General features: G+C 40.3%; 1 protein-coding gene across 1 annotated transcript in view; it reads right to left on the bottom strand.

The window, feature by feature from the left end:
• Positions 1-23,291, bottom strand: part of LOC122814365 (zinc finger protein 729-like) — a 448,289-nt gene that overhangs the window by 269,658 nt on the left and 155,340 nt on the right. The window contains 1 exon segment of the mRNA XM_044086949.1: positions 503-619. Coding sequence (XP_043942884.1) covers positions 503-619 — 117 coding nt within the window.

The following is a 23,291-nucleotide window of genomic DNA, read 5'->3' as shown; positions in this document are numbered from 1 at the left end:
CTTCCTTCATTTGGGAAGAGATGCCCTTAGTGATTAACTGTGACATATAAAAGGATATCTTGACTATAGTCTTTACATGATGATCAAAGGAGAGGAAACCATCTAAGCAGGTGCCCAGGTCTCTGATGACAGACTTATTAGAGAGAGGGTGCCAAGTGATGCAGTAAATAGTAGCAATTTATTTACCAAAGGAAAATGTACTGTACTTGTTCGCATTTAGTTTGAGCTCTTTCTTTCTGTGGCTTTTGTTAATATGTGGTAGCTCTGTGTGAAGAGAATTTGTATCATTTGCTGATTGGATGACTATACCTGACTGGCAATCATCAGAAAACTTAGAGATTGTTGCTGTAACTGTTGAGATCAGAGAAATTAATGCCAAAAAGGAGGAGGCCAAATATAGGCCCCTGGTGAACATAACTGTCACGTTTTCCTTAACGGTGATGGTATCACAGACCCTAACAACATGCATTCTATTACTGAACCAGTGTGAAGTCCACCTTACCACATAAGGATCTAGGTTTAAGGTTACAATCCCATCATGCAGTTTGGCGTCAAATGCTTTTGCTAGATCCAGGGAGCCAATGCGATCAATGTGACCCTTGTCCACAGCCTGCATGATCTGTTCAAAGTTGGCAAGAGTGAGGAGTCAAGACCTGCTGTTATCAAACCCAAATCACTGCAGATTAAGTCAGTTTAAATTCTTAATGTCCTTGTTTATGAAGAAAGTGATGCATTCCAAGACTTTACAGACAGGATTAGTAAAAGGTTAATGTGTATATAATTACTTGGGTCATTGGTAGTGCTACTGTTATAAAGGGGAATCACCACCACTGTGCACCACTGATCTGGAGCAAAGCCTGTTCAAGAATAAGGTTGAACAGCTTAAGGAGGTAATCACCAAGGGCTTGTTTGAGACTAAAAGACAGCCTGGAATGCTGTCGAGCTTCATTAAGGAAGTATTATTGGTCTTCAAGAGCACCTTTAAGGACATGGGGAGGAGAAACTCCAGTATATCTGGGGTGAGTATAACAGCTTCCTGGGAGAAATGTGCAGCAAACCTGTTAGCCAAAATGTTGATGATGTCATTACGATGTGAATAACAGGTGCCATTACAGACCAGCTATGTTGTCTGGTTGCAAGTATATGGTATCATTTATTATTAGCTTTGTGCACTGCTGGACATAGGTTCTGAAGTTTCTACTACAATTGAAGAAGGCTTTGTGTTATCCTTTGCCTGGGTGGCTACTTTTTCCTAAGTTTTGATTTTGACTTTGACTGACTTGATAAGGATCAGGAGCTTCCTGTTAAGTTTAGAAAGTGTATTTTTGGTATCATGAGTTAAACTGACTTTTGCATGCAATGATTTTTTTCTTTATATGGCCTGATTATATTTGGGTTCTAACATAGTACTTTATTTTTTACATATGACAATGTGTTTACTTAGCTGTATCTATACAGCTATTTACATGTTCATAGAATTTGGTGGTAAAGATTTTGCATAACAGCAATTTCTTCAAGTTGGAAGGGGATTTTGAATTTAGCTATGTCAATACTCAGTTTTAGTAGATTAGCATTAACATAATCTTTGAATACTATGACATATGAAGCTTCCTGCTTCAGTCTTATGATGACTGTAACTAACTTGTGGCCCAATTTAACAAGGGGAGGATGTTACAATGGGTCTATATCACTTCATCAAACCATCACTTCAGCAAACGTCATTTGATCAGAAATTAGTTTCATCAAATTCTCCTCATGTGGGGGGTTGTGCCCCCACACCCCGTGCTAATTATATATACCAACTACAGTGGGGAAAGGGAAAATTTCCCGATCCTCACTGTACCGCGATCTCAGTATGAAGAGTTCAATGAACAGCATGTTTGATGTAATTGCACTGAAAATGCCGTTCAATTAACTGATTTTTCGATAAGCTAATAGGGACTCTGTTACAAATAGTGAGGATTGAAGATGTCCAATATTGGTAAGGACCAAGCTGAGGATTTTATCACCCTTGGTTGGGGTGTGATCTAACTGGTCCAGAAATGAAGTACAAAAAGCTCTGACCATACATGTCTGAGGATGTGTAAGTGTCTAATTTGATAGATAAGCAGTTGAAAACACCTAGGAGAATGTTTTTTGGCTTACTGCATACAGACTCCATACTATTTAGGTAGGAGTTATGGGCTGAGGTGTTGTCTGGCTGAATACATGTCCATTTGATAATTTCAAAGAGAAACAAATTTACAATATGCAGTTCATTACATGTCAACAATTTTACTTAACATATACTTAGTTAGATTAGATGAGTAAAAGGAGGAGAAATGAGACAGGTAGTGCATAAGAAGAGTGAAGGGGAAAATAGAGTATGAGAAAAAGGTTAGTCAGGTGTTCTGCAGGAACAAAGCCATATAGTTATTACTGGAAATAAGTTCATATAGTTAATACTGGAAAACAACAACACCAACTGGATAATCGAAATGTGAAACCAAGGAACGATGTAAAACAAAGCTTTATTCCGAAATTTCAAACCACACAAACAGGAAAACCAGAAATAAACTGCTAGAATTCAAAAAACATGGAGTTGAGTGCTTTCATCCCCCAGTAGGGACTTCTTCAGAACTATTCAAACATTTATTCCCAGCATTCTTATAGCATTACATTTAGAGAGACATACCCAACACAAAACCATATATTACAATTCCCTAAAAACAATCATAAAAAATATATATAAAATTTAAAATTTTAGCTCACATCACTAACCCCCTCTATGATATATATAATAAATAAAATACAAGACAGTGTGTTAAAAAACATAAATACTTTTCATTTTCAAATAGCAGCTAATATTGACTGTTTCATTAATACCTGGGTAACTAGTAGCATCCAGCATTAATTGCCACTTCATTTCACAAACCACAAGAACCTCCCTAGGCATATTACCCTGTTCATTAGTTTTTAGTTTTCTGCAAAATCAAAAACTTGAATGCATGACCGGGAAACTCAACTATGTGTCTGCTAAGGGCATTAGAATCTTTTTGATGTTTTATGTCTAATGTATGCTCGTAGATTCTTGCCCTTAGCTTTCCTACATGTTTTCCCCACATAAAACACCGTACATGAGGTACACTTCACCAAGTAAACAACATTATCACTTTGACAATTAAAAGACCCCCCCTCCCAATATGCAAAGTCTTACCATCCAAAATAAATTTATCAGTAGTGGTAATAACCAAGTGACATTGCGGACAATTGCCACATCTCAAATTCCCAGCCTTTTTAAATGTATATGTATTCTTTCTACCCTTCCCAACTTGTTCCATAATGTTTTTCAAGCATCTATCCCTTTTAAAAGTAAATTTTGGTTGTTTACAATCATTAAACAACTTTGCCACATGTCTGTCTAGGGATAATAGTCCCCAGTTTTTCTCCACAATTTTACAAATCAATGGTCCATCTTTGTTAAAAGTTGTAATAAAATTAAATCCAATAGAGTAATCATTCTTTTTATCCCCAAGTTGGTTTATTAAAATACAATCCTGAACACTATGACCCAAAATGGGTACAAACCAACCATTTTGCCTCTTTCTAAAAACTTCAATCTTTACATTGTCCAAGAAATCCCGGGGATAACCCCTATGCTCAAACATTTTTTGGATAAAATCCACTTCTTGGATGAAATCACTTTCCAAAGATGTCATTCTTGCGGCACGTACCAATTGCCCCTTTACTATGAATCTTTTCTGAAAAGTAGGGTGGCAGCTACTATGTATTTAAATGTAATGCTATAAGAATGCTGGGAATAAATGTTTGAATAGTTCTGAAGAAGTCCCTAGTGGGGGATGAAAGCACTCAACTCCATGTTTTTTGAGTTCTAGCAGTTTATTTCTGGTTTTCCTGTTTGTGTGGTTTGAAATTTCGGAATAAAGCTTTGTTTTACATTGTTCCTTGGTTTCACATTTGGGTTCATATAGTTAGCTATGACGTAAGGGTTTTTCTGATAGTAAGTTGGATGTGGAGGAGTTCCAGGTCATTATATTGTCTTATGAGTCAAGAAGGGAATTTTATTTTTTAGAATATGAAGATGCTTGCCCTCTTAGTGCATTCATTGAGGGCTGGCTACCTAAATGTGTGGTAGGCACTTAAACCGTAAGCTGATGGAATGCTTTCATTGGTCCTGAAGCAGGCCTTCATTGTGATGTATATATTAATGTTTTCCAGGGTAAGCTAGGCTTGTCGCATTTTTCTTTCTTTTCTTAATATTAAGGCTCCTAACACTGAGTAGCAATACCTTTATTTTATTGGTATTCTGCTTTCCTGCACTGGAAGGGTTAGGAGAATGCCATTTCCTAGATAAAGGACACTATGTTATGGAGATGGATTTAGCCAATATACAAAAGCCTTGGGCAGATAAGGGCAGGCCATCCCTAGCAAAGCAGCCAGGATTGTCTACCATCTCTTCCCAGGCTAATATATGTTGTAATCCTTTTGAATGACACCAGAAACTAAGCCAATTAGGTCAATAATCCTTGTTTGTATTGTGACATCATTACTGGTGATGGTAGAATGCTGCTTAAGACTAGATTTGTACCTGCCTTGGACACGTATTCCCAGAGATCCCTCACGTTTCTTTCTATATATTCCAGGAAAAGGAGATGCATCTGAAGTCATTTACACCCACGTGGACTGTGGCAGTGGCATGTGTGCACTTGTGGTGCAAGGACTTGAGTGCATGCATGATGTATCAAATCCTGGCACATAATAGGCAGCCAAGCATGACAGTGTACCAATGCATCTCACTATGGAGTAACCTACAATGACATCGGATTGTATGGAGGTTTTCTTTATGAGCTTTTGACTCGAGACAGTGTGCCTCTTAGATGTATGTTTCATGGTGGGTGCTGCCTCTGTTGTGTGTTTTTAAGGTTGCTGTAGGTACTTGTTTCTTAGGTTACATTTAGAAGACACAATCTAAAACAATTGTCCATAATGTTGCACACAATATGTTCAGGCAAACGTGCTTAACAATATTAAAATATGTGTTACTTTTATCATTATTTGTTTATTGTCTTGGTGTAGTATTTTTATTGATATGACTGTTTACTTTGATAGTTCTAGACTTAGGAGGCCTCCGTGGTTTAGGTAGAATTTGTAATACACTGCCTCAGTACAGTTAAGTGGAAGGTGGTTGTTAGCAAACATGAGACAATTGCTACACTGTCTAAGGATGCCCATTTCAACCAAGCAGGCTACAGAAATGGTTAGTAAGTGCAGATCCATGGATCCAATTTCTTGTGGAAAATAAAGGAAGGGAAAAGGTATTTAAATGGCTAAAAAGGACAGACTTTGTAAGATGACACTTTTGTAATTAATGAAAAATAAATAACCAATGAAAGTGGTGATGGAATGAGTTTTATGGTCAAATTAACATATAGAGCAGACAACAAGACAGACATTGGGTTTGGGAAGGCAAAGATCAGGGTGGGAATATTCAGCCTCTTAGCTTCTTGCTGGATAGCCTGAGACTGGCACAAACAGAAGCTGAAGATTTAAAGGACCTTTGCATGCTTCTTCACTTGTTTCCTCATTTTAGAAATATTTTCCTTCCCTGCCTTTTGAATGCAACATGTAAAATACTATGAGCCCTACAGCAAATCATGATTTTGACTTGTTTCTTTTATTTCCCATTCCTACAACTCTGGTACTGTGAGCCATCTTAAAGCAAATAATAGTCTCACAGAGGTGTACATAGTATATGGGAACTGGAATGCCTTGGTAATAGCGTCCTTTGTTATTTTCCACTTTTTCCTCTTTTTCTGCCTAAGAACTTCCCATAGAACACCCCCTTTAGTCCTTTCATCCAGGAAATGCCCCATCAATTATCTATGCAGCATATCTTTTATATCTGTGCTTCTGTATCCAATAAAAATGCAATGCTGGGCATCTCTGGAACTATTCTGCTCAGTGTAGCTGTCAGATGCATGTTTTTTTTTATGGGATTATTATCATGCTTTTTGAGGAGCTACTGTTGCACTGTAATACAAGATTTTATATCTTTTTACAGGTATGTGTGTCACTATATTTCACTGTCCTTACATTTTTTCCAGTTATGCATAGTTTTCGGAACAATTTGTTGTTGTTTTCTTTTATTTTGTGGAAACCTTGTGTGATGCAATCACTTGTAGGTAGTTAATAAAGCATCTATTGCATTACAGACATTGTTGCAGTCATTTTAACTTTTGGTGTCAGTGTGTTCCACCTACAGCTATTAACTGTGCTTACTAAAAAAAAAAAAAAAATTATGCTTCCGACCACATGAAATCAGCTTCCAATTTTGCCTTTGACTGTGGCCAGTCCAGCATATGGGGCTTTGTGGAGAAAATCTGTATAAGTGTTAACTGGTCGATAAGTGAAATACTGTATTAGAAATTAGTTCTGATACTGGATTGGATTTCAAGATGGATGATCAGATCGAGCAGCTAGCATATTGATTTTCCAGTTTTGCTGGAATCTTTCCATTTTTTATTTAGCTAGTTTGCTCTATAAAACAGCATTACAGGCAGGGCACTGTAATTTATCAAGGCTGATGTATTAAGTGTTGGTAGTTTTTCTTGGATATTCTATCAGGTAGAGCCACTGGAATGCTCCCCGGGGTGAACTTTCTATTACCCATCCACTCATCACGATTTCTCCTGAAGAAGGCCAGTGAGGTGCTCTGCTTGACATGTATGGGAAGTCTATTCCATAGCATGGGCAGTCTCTGGGTTATGAACCTGTCCCTCCAGCATGTTCTGTTGATTGTGGTAATGAAGGTTGAGATCTCTGGAGCATGTGGTGCAGAGGAATTGGGATTTCTTTAGATGTAGCATTTCTAACAGAGCTGGGTCAGAAATGGCTTTGTAAGTCAAGCAGAGATCTCCTCTTAGAAGATGATATGAGACAGAGAATAGCTGGGGTTTTTTGATTCTGTCCATGTAGGACATATGTTTAAGACCTAGGATCCTCTTCATGAGGTACTTTTGTGGCCTCTCCAGCTGTTGCAGGTGTCTAGTGAGGTACATGACAAATGGGGCATTATACTCTATGATTGGTCTAATGAGGGGAGAGTAGAGAGAAATGATGACCTCTTTCTTCCTGGATGCAAAACCCTTGGTAATGAGATGTGCCACATAGAAGGACTTTCTGACCACAGTGGCAATGTGGTGGTTGAAGGAGAGGTTGCTGTCAACCTGTGTCCCTAGATCTCTTCTAATACCTTCAGTGCGCAGTGGGCTCCCATCGATGTGGTAATTTGGCATTAAGCTTAAGTCCATGGTTTTGACACCAGTCATTGGTCTCAGTGAGGCCTTTCTGTAGGATTTCTGCATCACTTGGGGAGTTAATAATGGCTCCCAGCTTGCAGTTGTCTGTGAATTTGGTCAGCCAGAGTCTTTCCGTGTTGGCCTGGACTTCTGAGAAGTAGATGCCAAACAGGAGAAGACCCAGGACTGATCCCTGTGGGACTCCACTCATGACTGGTCGGCAGTCTGACTTGGAGTCTGGTACTTTCACACTGTGTGTTCTATCTGTGAGCCAATTTGCAACCCACCTAATGATATAAGGGTTGATGTCTAGTTTGGTGAGGTTATCAATAATTCCTGAGTGAGGAATGGTATCAAAGGCCTTGGCTAGATTGAGGTAGGCTGTATGAACTGCTTTAGTTTCATCCACCACTCTGGTGACTTACTCAAAGAAGTCAACCAGGCTGAGCAGGCATGATCTACCTTTCACAAAACCAAACTGCATGGGATCTTGAGTTTGAAGATTCCCTATATCCTTGTTAATTAGGTCCATGATGATGCACTCCATAGCCTTACTATCAGACTCATCAGGCTAATGAGGTGATAATTTCCAGGGTCTGTAGTCACTCCTCCTTTATGGAGAGTGTTGACTGTAGCAGTGCGCCATTCAGTAGGGGCAAAGCCTGAGGTGAGGCTGTGAGTGAACAAAGCACACAGATGTGATACCAGTTCACTTTGTAATTCATGTAGAACACAGCCAGGGATATTGTTGGGTCCCGTGGAAGCTGTATTCTTGGCCTTAGACAATGCAGCTTTAACCTGTGCTGCAGTGATACAGGGTGCCTAGCATTCTTCCGGTATTGAGATTGGTCCTTTAGGGGGAGAGAAAGGGTAAAGTTGGCACTGAATCTGTCAGCCAGTACATTGGCAATATCTCTTGGCTCAGTATAGGAGGTACCATTGTGCAGTAACTCAGAGCAAATCTGGGTATTGCCACAGAGATTCTTGATATAACTAAAGAAAGCTTTGTTGTTGTTTTTAGTGTCTGCTGCAATTCTGCCTTCATAGCTGGCTTTGGAGGTTTTGATGAGGGATTTCAACTTTTTGTTGAGGCTAATAAGGGAATTTTTCCAGTCTTGGAACTTCACCTTTTTCTGCAACAGTTTTTTCCTTATGTTGTAGAGTTTATTAATGGCAGGGGACCACCAGACTGGCTTCCTTTTTTGGGAGGAGAGTGTCTTGGTTCTGTTCAGTATGGCTAGATCCATGCATTTATGTACATGTTCGTACAGTGCATTGGTGTATGATTTGGCAGTCATGCGTCTATTTTCCATTGGCATGGGTGCAGTGAAGTTATCCACCTCTGCATTTAGAAGTTCAAAGTGAGCTTTGGAGAAGTTTTTCACGGTGGATACCTTTGCGGGGGGGTGTGGGTGAGATGTGGATTTCCATGGTGATTAGTTTGTGGTCAGATCTAACCAGGGAGGAATTGACTATTGGTGTAGAGCAAAGGTTGCCCATGTTAGCAATAACCAGGTCAAGGATGTTGCTTCCTCTAGTGAAGGTAAGAATGAGCTGGTCCAGGGCATTGGAAGTGATGAATTCCAGGAAGCGTTGGGTCAGTGCATTGGTGCTTGAGTAGTTTTCCCATTTGATGGAGGGATAGTTGAAGTCTACTAGTATGAGAGTGTTGGGTTGAACTTTGATAGATTCCAGGGTGCTTAGGAACATGGAGTGAGAGTCTAGTGACATGGTTGGGGACTTATAGCAGGCTATGACCTGGATCTCAGTCTTACCCAATGTTAGTTGTAACTGAAGTATCTCAGATGCATTATGCTGGGCTACTAGTCTGTAGGTGTGCATATGCTTTATGAATATGGAGACACCACTGCCTTTGTAGCTTCGGTCCATGCTTAAGGGCTGAAAGGTGTGGAATGAGTTATAGCCTGGTAGTGCAGGGGTGCTTTCTGCCACTTTAAACCTGGTCTCTTTTACAGCACAAATGTCAATGTTGTCCATTTTGAGGAGTGCTTCGAGTGAGTGCATCTTGAGATTTAGACTTCTAGCATTGAGCAGCATGACCCTCAGATTTCATTTATTTATAGCTGTTACAGTGGTAATTTGTTCTTTGGAACACCACCTAAAAAAGGCACTATAGGGGTGGCAACAGCCTTAGCCAGTACCCAGAAACCCAGGGGTGACAGATGCAGGCCATCTCTGGCAAAGCATCGAGGTCTGCCAATCATGTCATCCCAAGCAGACAGATACTGGATCCCCTTAGAATGGCACCAGAAACGTCGCCAATTGTTGAAGTCAATCATTTTTTGTTTGTACTGTGGTATCATTCTGGGTGATGGTAGGATACTGCTCAGGGCTAGTGTCATACCTGCCTGGGCCACATAATCCGAGAGCTCCACCATGTCTCTTTTCATGTAGTCCAGGGAGGTGTATCTCAGGTCATTCACACCCACATGGATAATGACAAAGTCATGCTTGTACTTGTTGTGGAGTGACTTGAGTGCATGTGTTATGTGTCAGATTCTGGCACGTGATAGACATCTGACTGTTACCTCCTCCTTATTCAACCTAGTGAGTGGGGCATCTGTGTGCCTCACTATTGAGTCACCTATGATTAGTGTATTGGGCAAGGTGTTTAGCCTTAGGGGCTTAGGTTGAGAGGCACACTCCAGGGGTGAACTATGTGTCCTGTGGTTTGTGCTGTGTTGTGGTGGTCAAGTGTGTTTCTGTCTTGGAGGTCTCTGCTGCTTGGGTAAATTTCTATTGAGTGCCTCCACGAAGGTGGGTGTGTAGTTTGTGTTTTTATGTGAGAGCTGTGATAGTGGGTGCTCTGGAGGATTATGTGCTCCATGTGGTGTGGTGCAGGTGTTGACCTTCTCCTCTTGACCAGCTAGTCCAGTCTTGGCTGGAGAGTGCGTAGCTTCCAGTTTGATGATATAAGTGCATCTGTTACAAGTCTGAGTGTTGGGAGGTAAGAGGAGACAGTTGTCTGTACATGAGACAGTTACTACACTGCCTCAGAATGTCAAAGGGCACCAGGTTAATAAAGGAAAGCACAGGGAATTGCCCTTTAATCATGCCAGGAGGAGTGGTCATAACTACTAAGTACTGGAGCTATTTCCATGAAGAACGACTAGCGCAGATGGCTCTTAGGTGTGGTATAATAATTGCTACAAAAGTGATTAGGCTATTTCAAGTGCAAGAGAAAAAGAACTAGCATGATCTAAGGGAAAAACTGAAGAGCAGACTTTCTGGTACCAGTAATAGTTTATGTCAGCTCGACGCCACTGAGCGGAGGCGGAGCTTAAACAACCACAAACCCTCGCAAATGCGGGCTTTTAAACCAGAAAGTTGAAAGGGATGGAAAAACTGCCCAAACATTCAATAAACTACAATTTCTGGGCCAGAAACCACTCATCTTGTGGTAGATAGGCTACCTAGTGCTTACCACTCCCACTGATAAGCTAGAAGGCTTCCCTCCAACACAGAAAGGCTTGGGGGGCTCAGAAGCTTACAAACAGTCCTAGATGCAGTAAATCTGTATCAGGACTAGACTAGTTACAGGAAAGGTGGGAAACAAGCGCAAACATGGTCTTTTAAACCAGAAAGTTGAAGGGGATGGAAAAACTGCTCAAACAGCCACTAAACTACAATATTCCAAACTGTAGAGACCTCAGCACAGACCCTTGTGGTACACCACTGGTAACTGATCTGCTGGTGGAGGTGGAATTCCTAACTTTGACTGTATGTGTTCTGTCAGTGAGCCAGTTGGCTACCCATCTAGTGACACATGGGTTAATTCCCAGCTGGGTGAGTTTCTCAATGATGCCTGACTGGAGGATTATATCAAAAGACCTTGCTAAGTCAAGATAGGCTGTATGTACTGTTGTGCCTTCATCCAGGGCTTTGGTGACATTCTTGAAGAAGTCTATTAGGTTTAATAAGCATGACCTAGCCTTAATGAAGCCAAATTGGGTCCAGTCAAGAGTTTGAATGTCACCTATGTCTTTGTTGATATAGTCCATGGTGATTCTCTCCATAGCCTTGCAGTTAAGGCTGGTTAGGCCTATGGGTCTATATTTCCCGGAGTCAGTTGATGGCCCTTCTTTGTGCAATGAAATTACTGTTGCTGTTTTCCACTCTGCTGGGACAAAGCTAGTATTTAGACTGTGCTTGACGAGAATTCCAAGTGGTTCCGCTAGGTCCTGTTTTAGACCATTTAGTAGGAAGGCTAAGATGTTATCCGGTCCCGCAGAGACTGTGTTTTTGGCCATGGAGACCTGCTCTTTGGAGATAATAGAAGTAGTGACAGGTACGCTTTACAGTATGGTGGGGACAGGGAGGTGAAGTTTGCACCAAATCTGTCTGCTAGCAGGTTGGCGATGTTCTTATGATCAGTATGAGTAGTACTATCCACCACTAGTCCTGCACAAAACTGGGCCTTCCCTTTTAGATTTCAGACATAGCTAAAGAATGCCTTGTGATTATCCTTAACTAGGGATGCTGGTTTAGCTTCATAATTGGCGTCAGAGGACTTTACAAGATATCTAATTTGCTTGTTCAAGCTGTGGAGGGTGTCCTTCCTCTGCTGAGTCAGTTCCCTTTTGTTCTTAGACATTAGTTTCTTCTTCTTGTTGTAAGAGCTATTTATGCTTGATGTCCACCAAGGTGGCTTGTTTTTTTGTCATGACCTTATTTTGATCCATTCAGGTACAGCTGATACATTTTTACAGGTGTTTATACAGGGCATTTGTGTACACCTCTGTAAGAGCCATTGTTGCCAGTGGTAGCAGGAGGTTTGAAACTGTTTATGCTATCACTTAGGAGGCTATAGTAGGCCTTGGAGAAATTTTTCATCCTTTTGCTTCTTGAGGGGGCATCAGGAGTAATCATTACTTTGAACGAGACTGATTTACGATCAAATCTTACCAGGGAGGGCAACACACAGGGGGTAGTGCAGACACTCCCTATGTTGGTGAGTACTAAGTCTAGGACATTCGATCCCCTTGTGGGGTGTAGACTATCTGTCCCAGAGCATGTGTATTAACAAAGTCCAGGAACCTTACGGTAAATGTGTTTGTGCTCATATATGATTTCCAATCGATGGAAGGATAGTTGAAATCACCCATAACCAAGGTGTTTGGCTGTATAGTGAGTGACTGAAGTAAGTCTATTTAGGCAGAGTGGTTCTTATGGTTCATAGTTTGGGACCTATAGCTAACAATGATATGGAAGGGGGTTTTACCTGAAGTTAGTTTGACTTGGAGTAGCTCTAAGGAGTCATACTGTTTGACCAGTCTTAAAGTGTATTTGTCTTTAATGAAGTTGTATACACCTCTGTCTTTGGTTGTTTCATGCTCATTTTGAGGTCTGAACGTGTTGAAAGCATTGTAGTCTTGCATGGCCAGGGTGCTCTCTGTGGCCTTGAACCATGTCTATGTTGCTGCACACACATTGGCATCCTTCAAGGTAAGGAGTGCTTCCAGTATTGCAGTTTCTGCATCAAGCAGCATAATCTTGAGGTTATCGCTAGTGGCTTTTTTTACACTGGCAATTTTGTTGTTATGATTGCTTAAAAAAGGCACTATGGGGGTGGCAAGTATCTTTGTCAGTAACTGAAAGCCAAGAGGTGACACGTGATGACCATCTATAGCAAAGCAGCATGGTCTGTCGACCATATATTCCCAGGCTGACAGGTACTGGATCCACCTGGAATGACACCAGAAGCTAAGCAAATTGTTGAAGTCGATCATTTTTTGTTTATATTGAGGCATCATCCTGGGTGAAGGTAGAATGCTGCTTAGGGCTAGGAACATACCTGCCTGGAACACATAATCTGAGAGCTCAGTCGTGTTTCTCTTCAGATAGTCCAGTGAGGTACATCTCAAGTCATTCACTCCAACATGGACTATGACAGAGTATAACTGTACTTGTTGTTGAGAGACTTCAGTGCATGCATGATATGACAGATCCTGGCACCTGACAGGCAGCTGACTGTGACCTTCTCCTTGTCCAGCCTGGTGAGGGGGACATCTGTGTGTCTCACAATAGAGTTTTCTATGACCAAGACATTTGGTTTTGATGTGTTTTGCCTTATGGGCTTATTGGCTGAAACACTGTTGTGTGTATTATGTGTAGTGGATTCTCCTGGATTTGCAGTGTGTGCAATAGGTTTGTGCTTGGCAGGTCTCTGATCTTTAGGTAGGCTTCTAGCGAGTACCTCTGCATATGTGGGTTTATGTGTTGTGAGCTTGTTATATGCAAGAGGTGAAGTGTGTGTGTGCTGACAACCTCTTTGATATCTGATTTGTTGTTATGTGACAGAACTGATTCCAAATTCATAATATAGATACCTCTCTCACAAGTTGTATTTGTTTTATGAGTAACTGGTTGCCAGTATACACGAGGCAATTGTTACATTGCCTCAGGACGCTCATGCCAATCAGGCTGGGTCAAACTTAAAAAGAGGGATTTGTTTCCCAAAAAGGATAATTCCCCTTCCAGCCTATGGCTATGCCACATCAGTGCACCCATCTTTCTCAAGCCTCCACCCAGGAGCCACATCTCTAAATTTAGCTCTCGACAAAGTGGCCTGGCTGTCAGTGCTTTCTGACAAACAGGCGCCCAACATTGTTGGCAGGGCCTACAGATGGCTTTGGAAAGAACAACTGCTTCCATTCAAACTGCAACGACAAAAAGAAATATACACAATGTGAGTGCTGCTTGAGGTCCCAGGACCATGAGTTTGAGATCACTGTCGTAGGTGGTTTGTCAATGGAAGAAAATCTGTGAACAGCATCTCAGCAATGCCCAGTACTTGTACAGGGGAAAAAAATCATAAAATTAGCAGCTCAGCAGCAATATAGTTTGTACTCCTTTATAAATAGCCGTGAGATTTATGTGTAAAACCTGAAATGCCTGAGTAAGACATGCATTGAGCTATGTGGCGTGTTGGTATGAAAGTACCCCTGCTGGCACTGATGAAGCTCTGTAGAACGTACTGTTGTGAAGGTATCTAGTTTTGGTTGTCAGGTCATTGAAGATGTCATTTGTAAGTTGTCCTTTGACCAGTCTTTGTTGGAGTTCATTTGTTAAAGTCCAAATAGCTGTTAAGGTACTCTGACCATTCAAAAATCCATGTCTCTTGTTGGAGAGGTTATAGTCTCTTATAGTTTGCAGAAAAATATAGGAAACACCAAACCACAGCAGATATTATCAAATAAAGCTCCAGAGTTTAATCCACAGTACAAAAATGGTGAGTGCCTTCGTAGTCAGAGCTACTTCATCAGACAACTCAATAAACTCCAGAGGGATTTTTAAAAACAGCAGCAGCCTATCAGTGTCAGTTCCCAATAAACAATTAGCTTAATAGCCACTGATTTAAAGGAGAAGCACTAGATAGAGACATATCAACTAATAAAACATTAAAATGAATAAAAATACATAAATGTGCATATATAGAGACTTTATCTGCATAGTGGCTTATTAACCAAAACTGGTTTAATACAAACTTTATCATTCAGGCCTTTGCCCATGTTGGCACATATCCTAATAATCCATTCAAACTCTTTAGTCTCTACCAAATTCCTAATTGTACCACCTCTGCATCCTAGCTGAACTTTCTCAATTACCATGAATTGAAAGTTATGTGTTGTCCCTGATACTAGAACATGCCTAGCCAAGGCATTAGTTCCTGCCCCTCTGTTTATGTCATATATGTGTTCCCTAATCCTATCACAAAACCTTCTTGTGATCAAGCCCACATAGAATGAACAACATATAGTACAGAAAGCTAGGTACACAGTGTTAGTGGTATTACAATCAGCTGTAAGTCTGACACAGGTAGTCTTTCCAGTGTCTGGATGTCTAAAATGCCCTCTCTTGTCACTATATTGACAACAGTTACAGGAGTTACAGGGTTTCGTCCCATATACGGGAGTGGTAAGTTGAACATCTATTGCTTGCTTATACCTGGGACCACATAAAAGTCTCTTAAGGAATTTTTTGTTCTTATAGGCATTTTGAGGGGTGGTCCCTACCAGAGTTTTAACTCGGTCATCAGAACGTAGTATATTCCAGTTCCTATGGTAGATATCCTGCAGAGATCTAATATTACTAGCATAAGTAATGGGAATTCTTAGCAGGTTATCCTTCCTGCTCTTTTCCTCATAAGCCTGACCTTGATTGCAAAAGTATGGTTTCCCCTCCTTCCTCCTTTGATTACTTTATCTTGTGTGGACATTTCTGTTTCTGGTACATCAGTAGTAATTCTTTGATCACAATAAAAAAAGGTGCAAACCAGATGAAATACAAACAAAGAAACAAAAATCGGGAACCAATAGTCAAGGCAAGAAAAATATAACAGTTTATATTTTCCTTGCCTTGACCATTCGTTCCCGATTTTTGTTTCTTTCTAGTAATTCTTTGATACTATGAAACACAATGCTTGTGTCTACAATGTTTTTTTCTCAAAAAACCAGAGCATTCATTTCCATGTACAGTGCAGATGATCAAGTTTATAGTCACATTAAAGTTTTCTTTTTTTTTTCCAGTTACAAATTTCTGCACTAAGGGATGAATGCTGTACGACTTGAAAAGAGTCAAATTTTATGGACTAACACATTTATGTGACAGCCAAACAAAGAAATTTCTTTGTTAGTACTTATTGGTTATATGCATACAGTTTAATAGAGGTCTGTAAGTGATTCCTAGGTTAACGACCCTAAAGGGCCTTTTTACACGTAGCCATGCTTTCCAAATGCATTGTATGGATTATGATTGTTCTCATTTTATATGATGTATAACTTGGGTAACACTGCTTGAGCATTTGTGTACTTTTTTTTAAATTTGAATATAGGTAATAGACAAGTGGTACATTTACAATTCCCCATCCACTTATCCAACTTGTGTGGAACTTCACATGGAGGAGAACGGGTAGTATCCAAGACACACACCCATCTCTCTAATGTGTCTTATGTTGCAAATGATGTTTAGGTCCCTAGACCAGGTGATTCGTATGCTATTTGTTTTGTGGATGCGCACAGTTTATAAAGGTTGGATCAGTGGAATCCTTGGTAGGCCAGAGAGAGAGAGAGAGAGAGAGAGATAGATCGCCTCTCAACAGTTTGTAGGAGACCGATTATAAGGATAAAGCTTTGAGTAGTTCTGCTTAGGACATGTTGTCTACACCATGTATTCCTTTTTGTCAGGAAACTCTTGTGGACACTCCAGTTATTTTAAGTGCTGGGTCGGGTACATACTGAAGAGGTCATTGTACTCACTCATTAGTCTGATGAAGGCAGAGTCCAATGGAAGAATGACATCTTTGGCCTGGATGCCATACTCTTGCATATGAGTTATGCGACATAGAATGATCTCCCTAGTACAGTAGACACATGGTGATCAAAGGCCAAGTCACTCTCTATGTGGATTCCCAAATCCCTGACCACAGTGTCAACTCTTTGTGATGTATTATTAAAGCAGTAAACTCCCAGGTTGGCCATCTTTCCAATAAATACAATTATGCATTTTTTGGCATTGAGTTTTAGACCATGACTAGTCGCTGGTCTTTAGTTTTGTGAGGCCTTTTTGTGTCTTTGTGGGGTTCTCTGACTGCTCCTAATTTGCAATCATCATCTAATTTGGTCAGCCAGAGCTTTTGACATTGGCCTTAACCTTGAAGAAGGAGAAGCTAACATGAGTGACCCCAGTGCCCAGCCATGGTGAACTCCACTACTGACTGGCCTTTTTGTGTTGGTAGATTGAATTATTCTCACTTCTTGTGTCCTATCTGTTGGCCAGATGGCTATCCAGTGGATGACATAAGGGTTTATACCTGATTTTGTAAGTGTTCCAGAATGCCCAACTGAGGTATTGTGCCAGATGCTTTGGCCAGGTCAAGGTAGGCAGTATGCGTTGTTTCATCTTTGTCCATTGCTTTGGTGAGCTTCTTCATATTCATTCATTTTGTCTAGCAATTTGTCTTAGATGTTTATGTAAGCATCTAATCTGCCTTTTCTGTGCTGCAGTCCAGGGTTTGATTCCCATAGCATCCATGTCCACACTGTTAACCACAGACAGTAGCACAGAGATAGCCAGTAATGAATCCCTATGTGATACAATAATTCATTAAATGATGCTAAAGAAGATTAGGCCACTAATAATTTGATATTTGAAATATAGTATACAGTGTGTGAGAATGCCAATGAAAAAAATAATCAAAATGTTGCTGACTCTGAGAATTAAATTTATACAATGAAGTATAGTTCAGCAGTACTGGCTTAACCATTTTGCGGACATGTTATCACTGGTGAATCAACTATGACATAAAAAGATGTGAAATACAGAGAAACACTCTGTAAACCACCAATCAATTTTTGGTTTGAGAAAGGTTGAAGGGCTGTCAGATACACAGTGAAACACAGACTTGTGTTTGGCATATCTTCTAAAACTTTTAAATGTTCAAAGCTCATATGGCCAAGACCATAACATAGAACATTTAAAAGTACGAACACTAAAATAAAACAAAAATAAAACGAAACATTTGTAGCAAGTGGGCAAGCCCCCCTACACTCCCCCACTCCCCACTACTTAAATATACCAACTCTGAGATTGCACTACATTACAGAAAAGGGAAATCTTCCCGTTCCGCACTGTATGGGGATCTCCATTCAGTCCGTTCAAACTTTTAAAAGTACGATCATATGGTCTCGGCCATATGCGCTTCGAACTTTTAAAAGTTCAATCAACTGAAGGGGATCCCTAAAATATACTTAAGAGTTATACATTTCTAAGTAAATGTGACATTGGGTCATAACTGGTACAAACCAATATCACACTTTAATTGCAGCAGGCGGTAATGCAATGCTCAGTAACAGTATGTCTACTCATTTTCATCACTAAACAGTGAGATGTTGACCTGACTGCTGAGGTGAGACACTACTGAGTTTAGACCCTCTTTCAATAGTTTCTATAGCAACTGCTGTGGTGCTACCCTCCAGATGTGACACTTCTCTGAGATTATTCACTCTGTCCAGAGTTGGAAGCAGTTTAGCTTTCACTCACCCAATCTCAAGGGAGATAACCAAAAATAAAGTGATCTCTCACACTGTGGAAAACCTGTCATCTGAAAGACTGGGGCTTTCACCCCATACCAGTTTGTATACGCTCATGGTATGGCAGATGTGGGCAGGCTATGGACCAATGTAAGGTTGTTGACACTGCATCATCATTTCATAGATATTCCAAGGCCACATCATGACCTTTCTGTCTTTGTCAGTACACTCACTCACACTGGACCTTCTTCCTCCAGGAGGACAATACCAATCAATTCTATAGAAAATTTATGAATAGCCATCCAGTCATCTAGTTTATATTTAAAAAAAGATAGTGAGTTGTATTGTTTAACATGTTGGGAGATTTTCTTCCAGCTGCTCAGGAGGTGCTGGTTTATAAATATCTTCCTCCATGAGTTACTTGTGTATTGGAGAAACTTTAGGTCCCTGTCTCTAGTACTGATGGAGATATTGGACTTTGCGACAATCAGGAGAAACAGTAGAATCATATCTATAGTGGTGCGCTAAATGAGACTAAGATGTCCCCTCAAAACCATGTAATACATTAAATAAATGCATCAAGCTAACAGCTTCTCTTGGTAGCTGATGGACTTCAGGCCAGACCTCTCTTTCTAAATGTGTGAGATGTTTACGGAGATTTATCCCAAAGGGAGCATGGTACTCAATAATTGGTCTAATCATTACTGAGTAAAAGGGACTGACTACCGTTCAACACTTTTGAAGCTATTCCTTTGTCTAATAACTGTGCCACATAACAGGATTTCTTGACAGCCACTGTCACATTATGGTTAAAAGTGAAGGGAATGTCATCCCAGGTACTTAGGTCTCTAACTAGATTTTTATTTTGTAGTTAAGTATGATGAGGGGGGAGTTGTTTACCAAAAATGGTAATGCTGCACATTTCTGCATTTACTTTGATCCCATTTTTAGTACAAGTGTTAACTAGGAAGAGTCCATTCTTAGGGGGCTTGCTGTCATAAGGTGACTTAAGAACAGCACCCATTTAATTGCAACTTTATTGACTGGAAGTCTTGGCTATCTCTGTGAGAAGTAATTGCAGAAATGGAAAGGTCAAAGCACTGACCCTGAGGGACAGAGATGGCTTCACTTATACTGTTTATGAGGTACCAGCTACTGTCATTGTGGGGATTATCTTTCAGCCAGTTTTCTATCCATGTTACCACTTATGTATATTTTCTTTTATATGATGCTAGTAAGGCAAATGCTGTCAAGAGACCTTGGTTAGTTCCAGATAAACCATGTGCACAGAATAACCACATTCTATGGCCTTCATAACCCTTTTAAAGAAATTACCAGATTAAATACTGTATACCTTTTACAAAGCCAAACTTTTGGTTTTCAAGTCCATCAAGATTCTTCATTGTTGTATACTTCACTAATGGAAGTGTACAGCACTGTGATTTGTTTGTGAATTTCACATAATAGTTATGTTAGGGGCAGCTAGCTCTAATATTTTTTTTCTAAACTGGTGTAAAATTTCTTGGTGAAGCATGCTGCTGTATTAATATCATGGCAGATGAAGTCAAATGTGCATTTTTGATATTTTGTTACATAGTAAGTTGAGGTTGGCATGTCTGCGGTCCTTAAATTCAGTAAGGTTTGTTAGAGGAGCTTTTGGGAATTTCAAAGAGAAGGTAACAAATTTCTGGTCAGACATCAGTAGGGAAAGGGAATGCCACAGGAGGATTACCTCTCCTCCAGAGAGAGGCAAACAGCAATGACATCATCACTGGTCTTCCCTCCACATAATTTGTACACGTCCCATGCTACTTGATGAGCTCAGATTGACAGCACAGCAGGCAAGGCATTGTCCCTTTATGCCATGTTGATGACTGCTATTAATTTATTTGCAATACAGAGTATTGGTGTGGCAGAATGTCATACATAACTGATATGTTACTTCAAAGAATAACTATCAGCTGAACAGAAATTTGCAGAATATTCCAAATTTAAATCATCTTTTTGCTATGTCTTTAATAAAATTTCTGATTCCTTAGCCATAATGTACGTACCAACACACAAATTTGTTCTTAGCTTCAATAACAGGCTTTTACCATGTTGAATCCACAGTATATTTAATATAGAGCTTTGCTGTTGTAAAAGTCAAGTGGTGGTGTAATTCCACAGCTTTAAAACATATGGCTGTCACAAAAACAGAAAAAACGAACATAAAAGTGAAGAACCCTTCTGATCTAAACAATGGACAAGCGCTTTCAGCTTTTTCAAGCCTTCTTCAGATCTGAAGCTGTTGTTTTGAAGCTGTCTTTTCACCATTTTGGTTGTTTAGCAAGTTTTGAATACTCAGATGAAATACTAATACTTGTGGTGCAACGCTCTTCCAATATTTACATTGTTTTATAGTCCTCACACTTGCCATTTTGAGGCTGTGCCATTCTCCTTCAACTCCACCAATTTAGTCTTCTTTCTGAGGTAACAGAGCCCTAAGTATTTCCATGAACTCCTGTGCTGTTTCTCCAGTTACCTTTCAGGGCTTCAGCTTAGCCTGTGTAGACCTTAGATTCTTTTCTGACTACTGATTGCAGCTGATTATGGCAACTAGTGGATTATGCTGTAGGCAAACTGTTTCACTGTTAACTTTGCAATCGCTGATTTTTACCCAATGCTGTTTTCTTACTGAGAAGAAGTTTACCTGAGTTACATGTTGGTCACAACTGCATGTGATCTTGTGACTGTATATCTTGCTGAGCCATGTGTTGGCCAATTAAGACATTTTCCAGACAGAAGTCTAGAATGGCCTTGCCTTCTTTATTGCTATTGCCCCACCCATGTTAACCCCAGGCAGTCCACATATCCTATTCTCTCTGTCCCGGTATATACAGTCAGGTACCCATTATGACCAACTTTTGTTGCCCCGCTTTGTTACCTAAATTAACTATTTTCCTATCATAACCAGGATGTGGGATGTAGACTCTGATGATAAACACTGACATATCCTTACAATGGAGTGTGACTGCCACAAGTCTGTTACTAATTCTGATGATAGACCTCACTGTCTTCTGAGGCCTCTCCATCACCATAATTCCCACACCAATTCTATCTAATCAGTCCTTCCTCTTGAGTGGTAGACCCTGGATCCCAAGATGCACTGCCCTTTCATCTTGTCTCCTGGATACAGATTATGACCAGCCTCCTTACAATCATATTATCTACTTCCAAGCTGCATCCTGTTAGTGAAACAATATTAAGTGCAGCAATCCTTAGTTCATGTTTGGCAGGTTGATTAGTTTTACACCCAGCATGTAACACAAGCTGGGCACATGGATACTGACTGGCCAGTAGCTTATTAACCTGGAACTGATGGAGTTTACAGTGGATGCACACTGGCCAATACGAGCATATAGATCTCCTCTACCATTAGCATGGGTCCCTTGCTTAGGTCAGAGTAGACTGGGTCCTCAACCCATCTATCTCCAGAAAACTCTTCCCCAGTAGACATCATCTAGATTCTGTGCTGCTGCCCACAACTCCATTCTTGGATATGTTTGAGGTGGAAACACTCAGCATGATTTTGAGAAGTGGGAGGAATCCCACAGAGACACATGGAGAACATGCAAACTCCACATGGTAATGGCAAGAAGTCATGATCAAAGTTTATACCTTATGCATGGGAGGCAAAGACCTGAACCATTACGCCATCTTTGCCTCTGGTTTCCTTCCTACATATTAGCAGCATTTGGTTACAGGTATTATTGACTTCAAATAATTTTATTACTTAAATGTTCTGCCACTACCCACTGCCAGTACACAGGCAAGGAATGGGGTTGCTTCTCTAGTAGTGTTGCAGAAATGACCTGACTTTCTTTGAACACTGGAGAGCTGTGGGTGGGCTCCATGGGCAACATTGTTGTGTCCTTGTACTCGGGTAGTTCTGTGCCCACCACAGTCACTTTTGCCAGTGTTAATGTGTCCTCCACTTGTGTTCATGTAAAGCTAACATTATCAGTCTGTGATGCAGTACTGACACACGGCATGCTATGTTCCATGATAGAGGAGTCCATAACCATAACCATAGTGACAGCTGATGCACCATTGTGTAAAACCACTACTTCATGTTAGTCTAACTTCTCTTTTGTGCATCAGTGCAATATCTGCATGCCATTGAAGTTATATAAACAAATGTACTTTGTGTCGTGTGCAATCATTTCTGCACCCCTGATGAGATTGTAGAGTAGATACGCCACTGTTAATAAGCGCTGAATTCACAGTACAGCTTGCCACTAGTGTATGTTACTGACATAAGAAATTATCAACCTGGTACAATCATAACAGACATGGAGTTCAGCTCCCATGCCTTACCCTTGGGCACTTATCAAATTACTTTTATGGTTCCCATACAGAGACATCCAGAAGTCTGCCACTGTCATGACATTAATTTGCAATGATGGCCCTTCACCCTCAGACAGTGTTGCTCAATGCATCTTGTCATCAGTCTTAACTTACCTAGGCCTAAACAAGGACAGCTATTCCATATGTACATGTCTCCTGTACTAGAAATTTCTAATTGGCATGCAAAGTTGTAAAAAATGCAAGTGCCGTTACATATCTTTTTTTTTGTTCATGTAAGAGTATTTTTCCAGAAGTTAAAGGTCAGAGGGCATTAAGAGAAAATGTTCCTGTTTACAGACAATAATCACATTACATGAAGTAACTAAATAATTGGTAAAACAACATTTGTACAGATTTCAGATGAGTCATTAGTTTATTTACTGGAAGAAAATGCTTGTTGGTGATGCAGCTAGACAATGTATTTTGATTTTGGTTGGAGGAATGCACTGTATGTTAGGTTTATTTTGAGGTCTAACTTCTGCCAAACTGAAGGAGATTACTGCAAACATTTTGTAGTAGTTCTCCTACTATACTGCTCCCAATTGTGACCTTT

This window comes from Protopterus annectens, chromosome 10.part0 (assembly GCF_019279795.1).
Source record: "Protopterus annectens isolate FY-2018-M chromosome 10.part0, PAN1.0, whole genome shotgun sequence".
NCBI classification, from domain to species: Eukaryota; Metazoa; Chordata; order Ceratodontiformes; family Protopteridae; genus Protopterus; species Protopterus annectens.
This window is presented reverse-complemented; position numbering and strand designations above follow the sequence as displayed.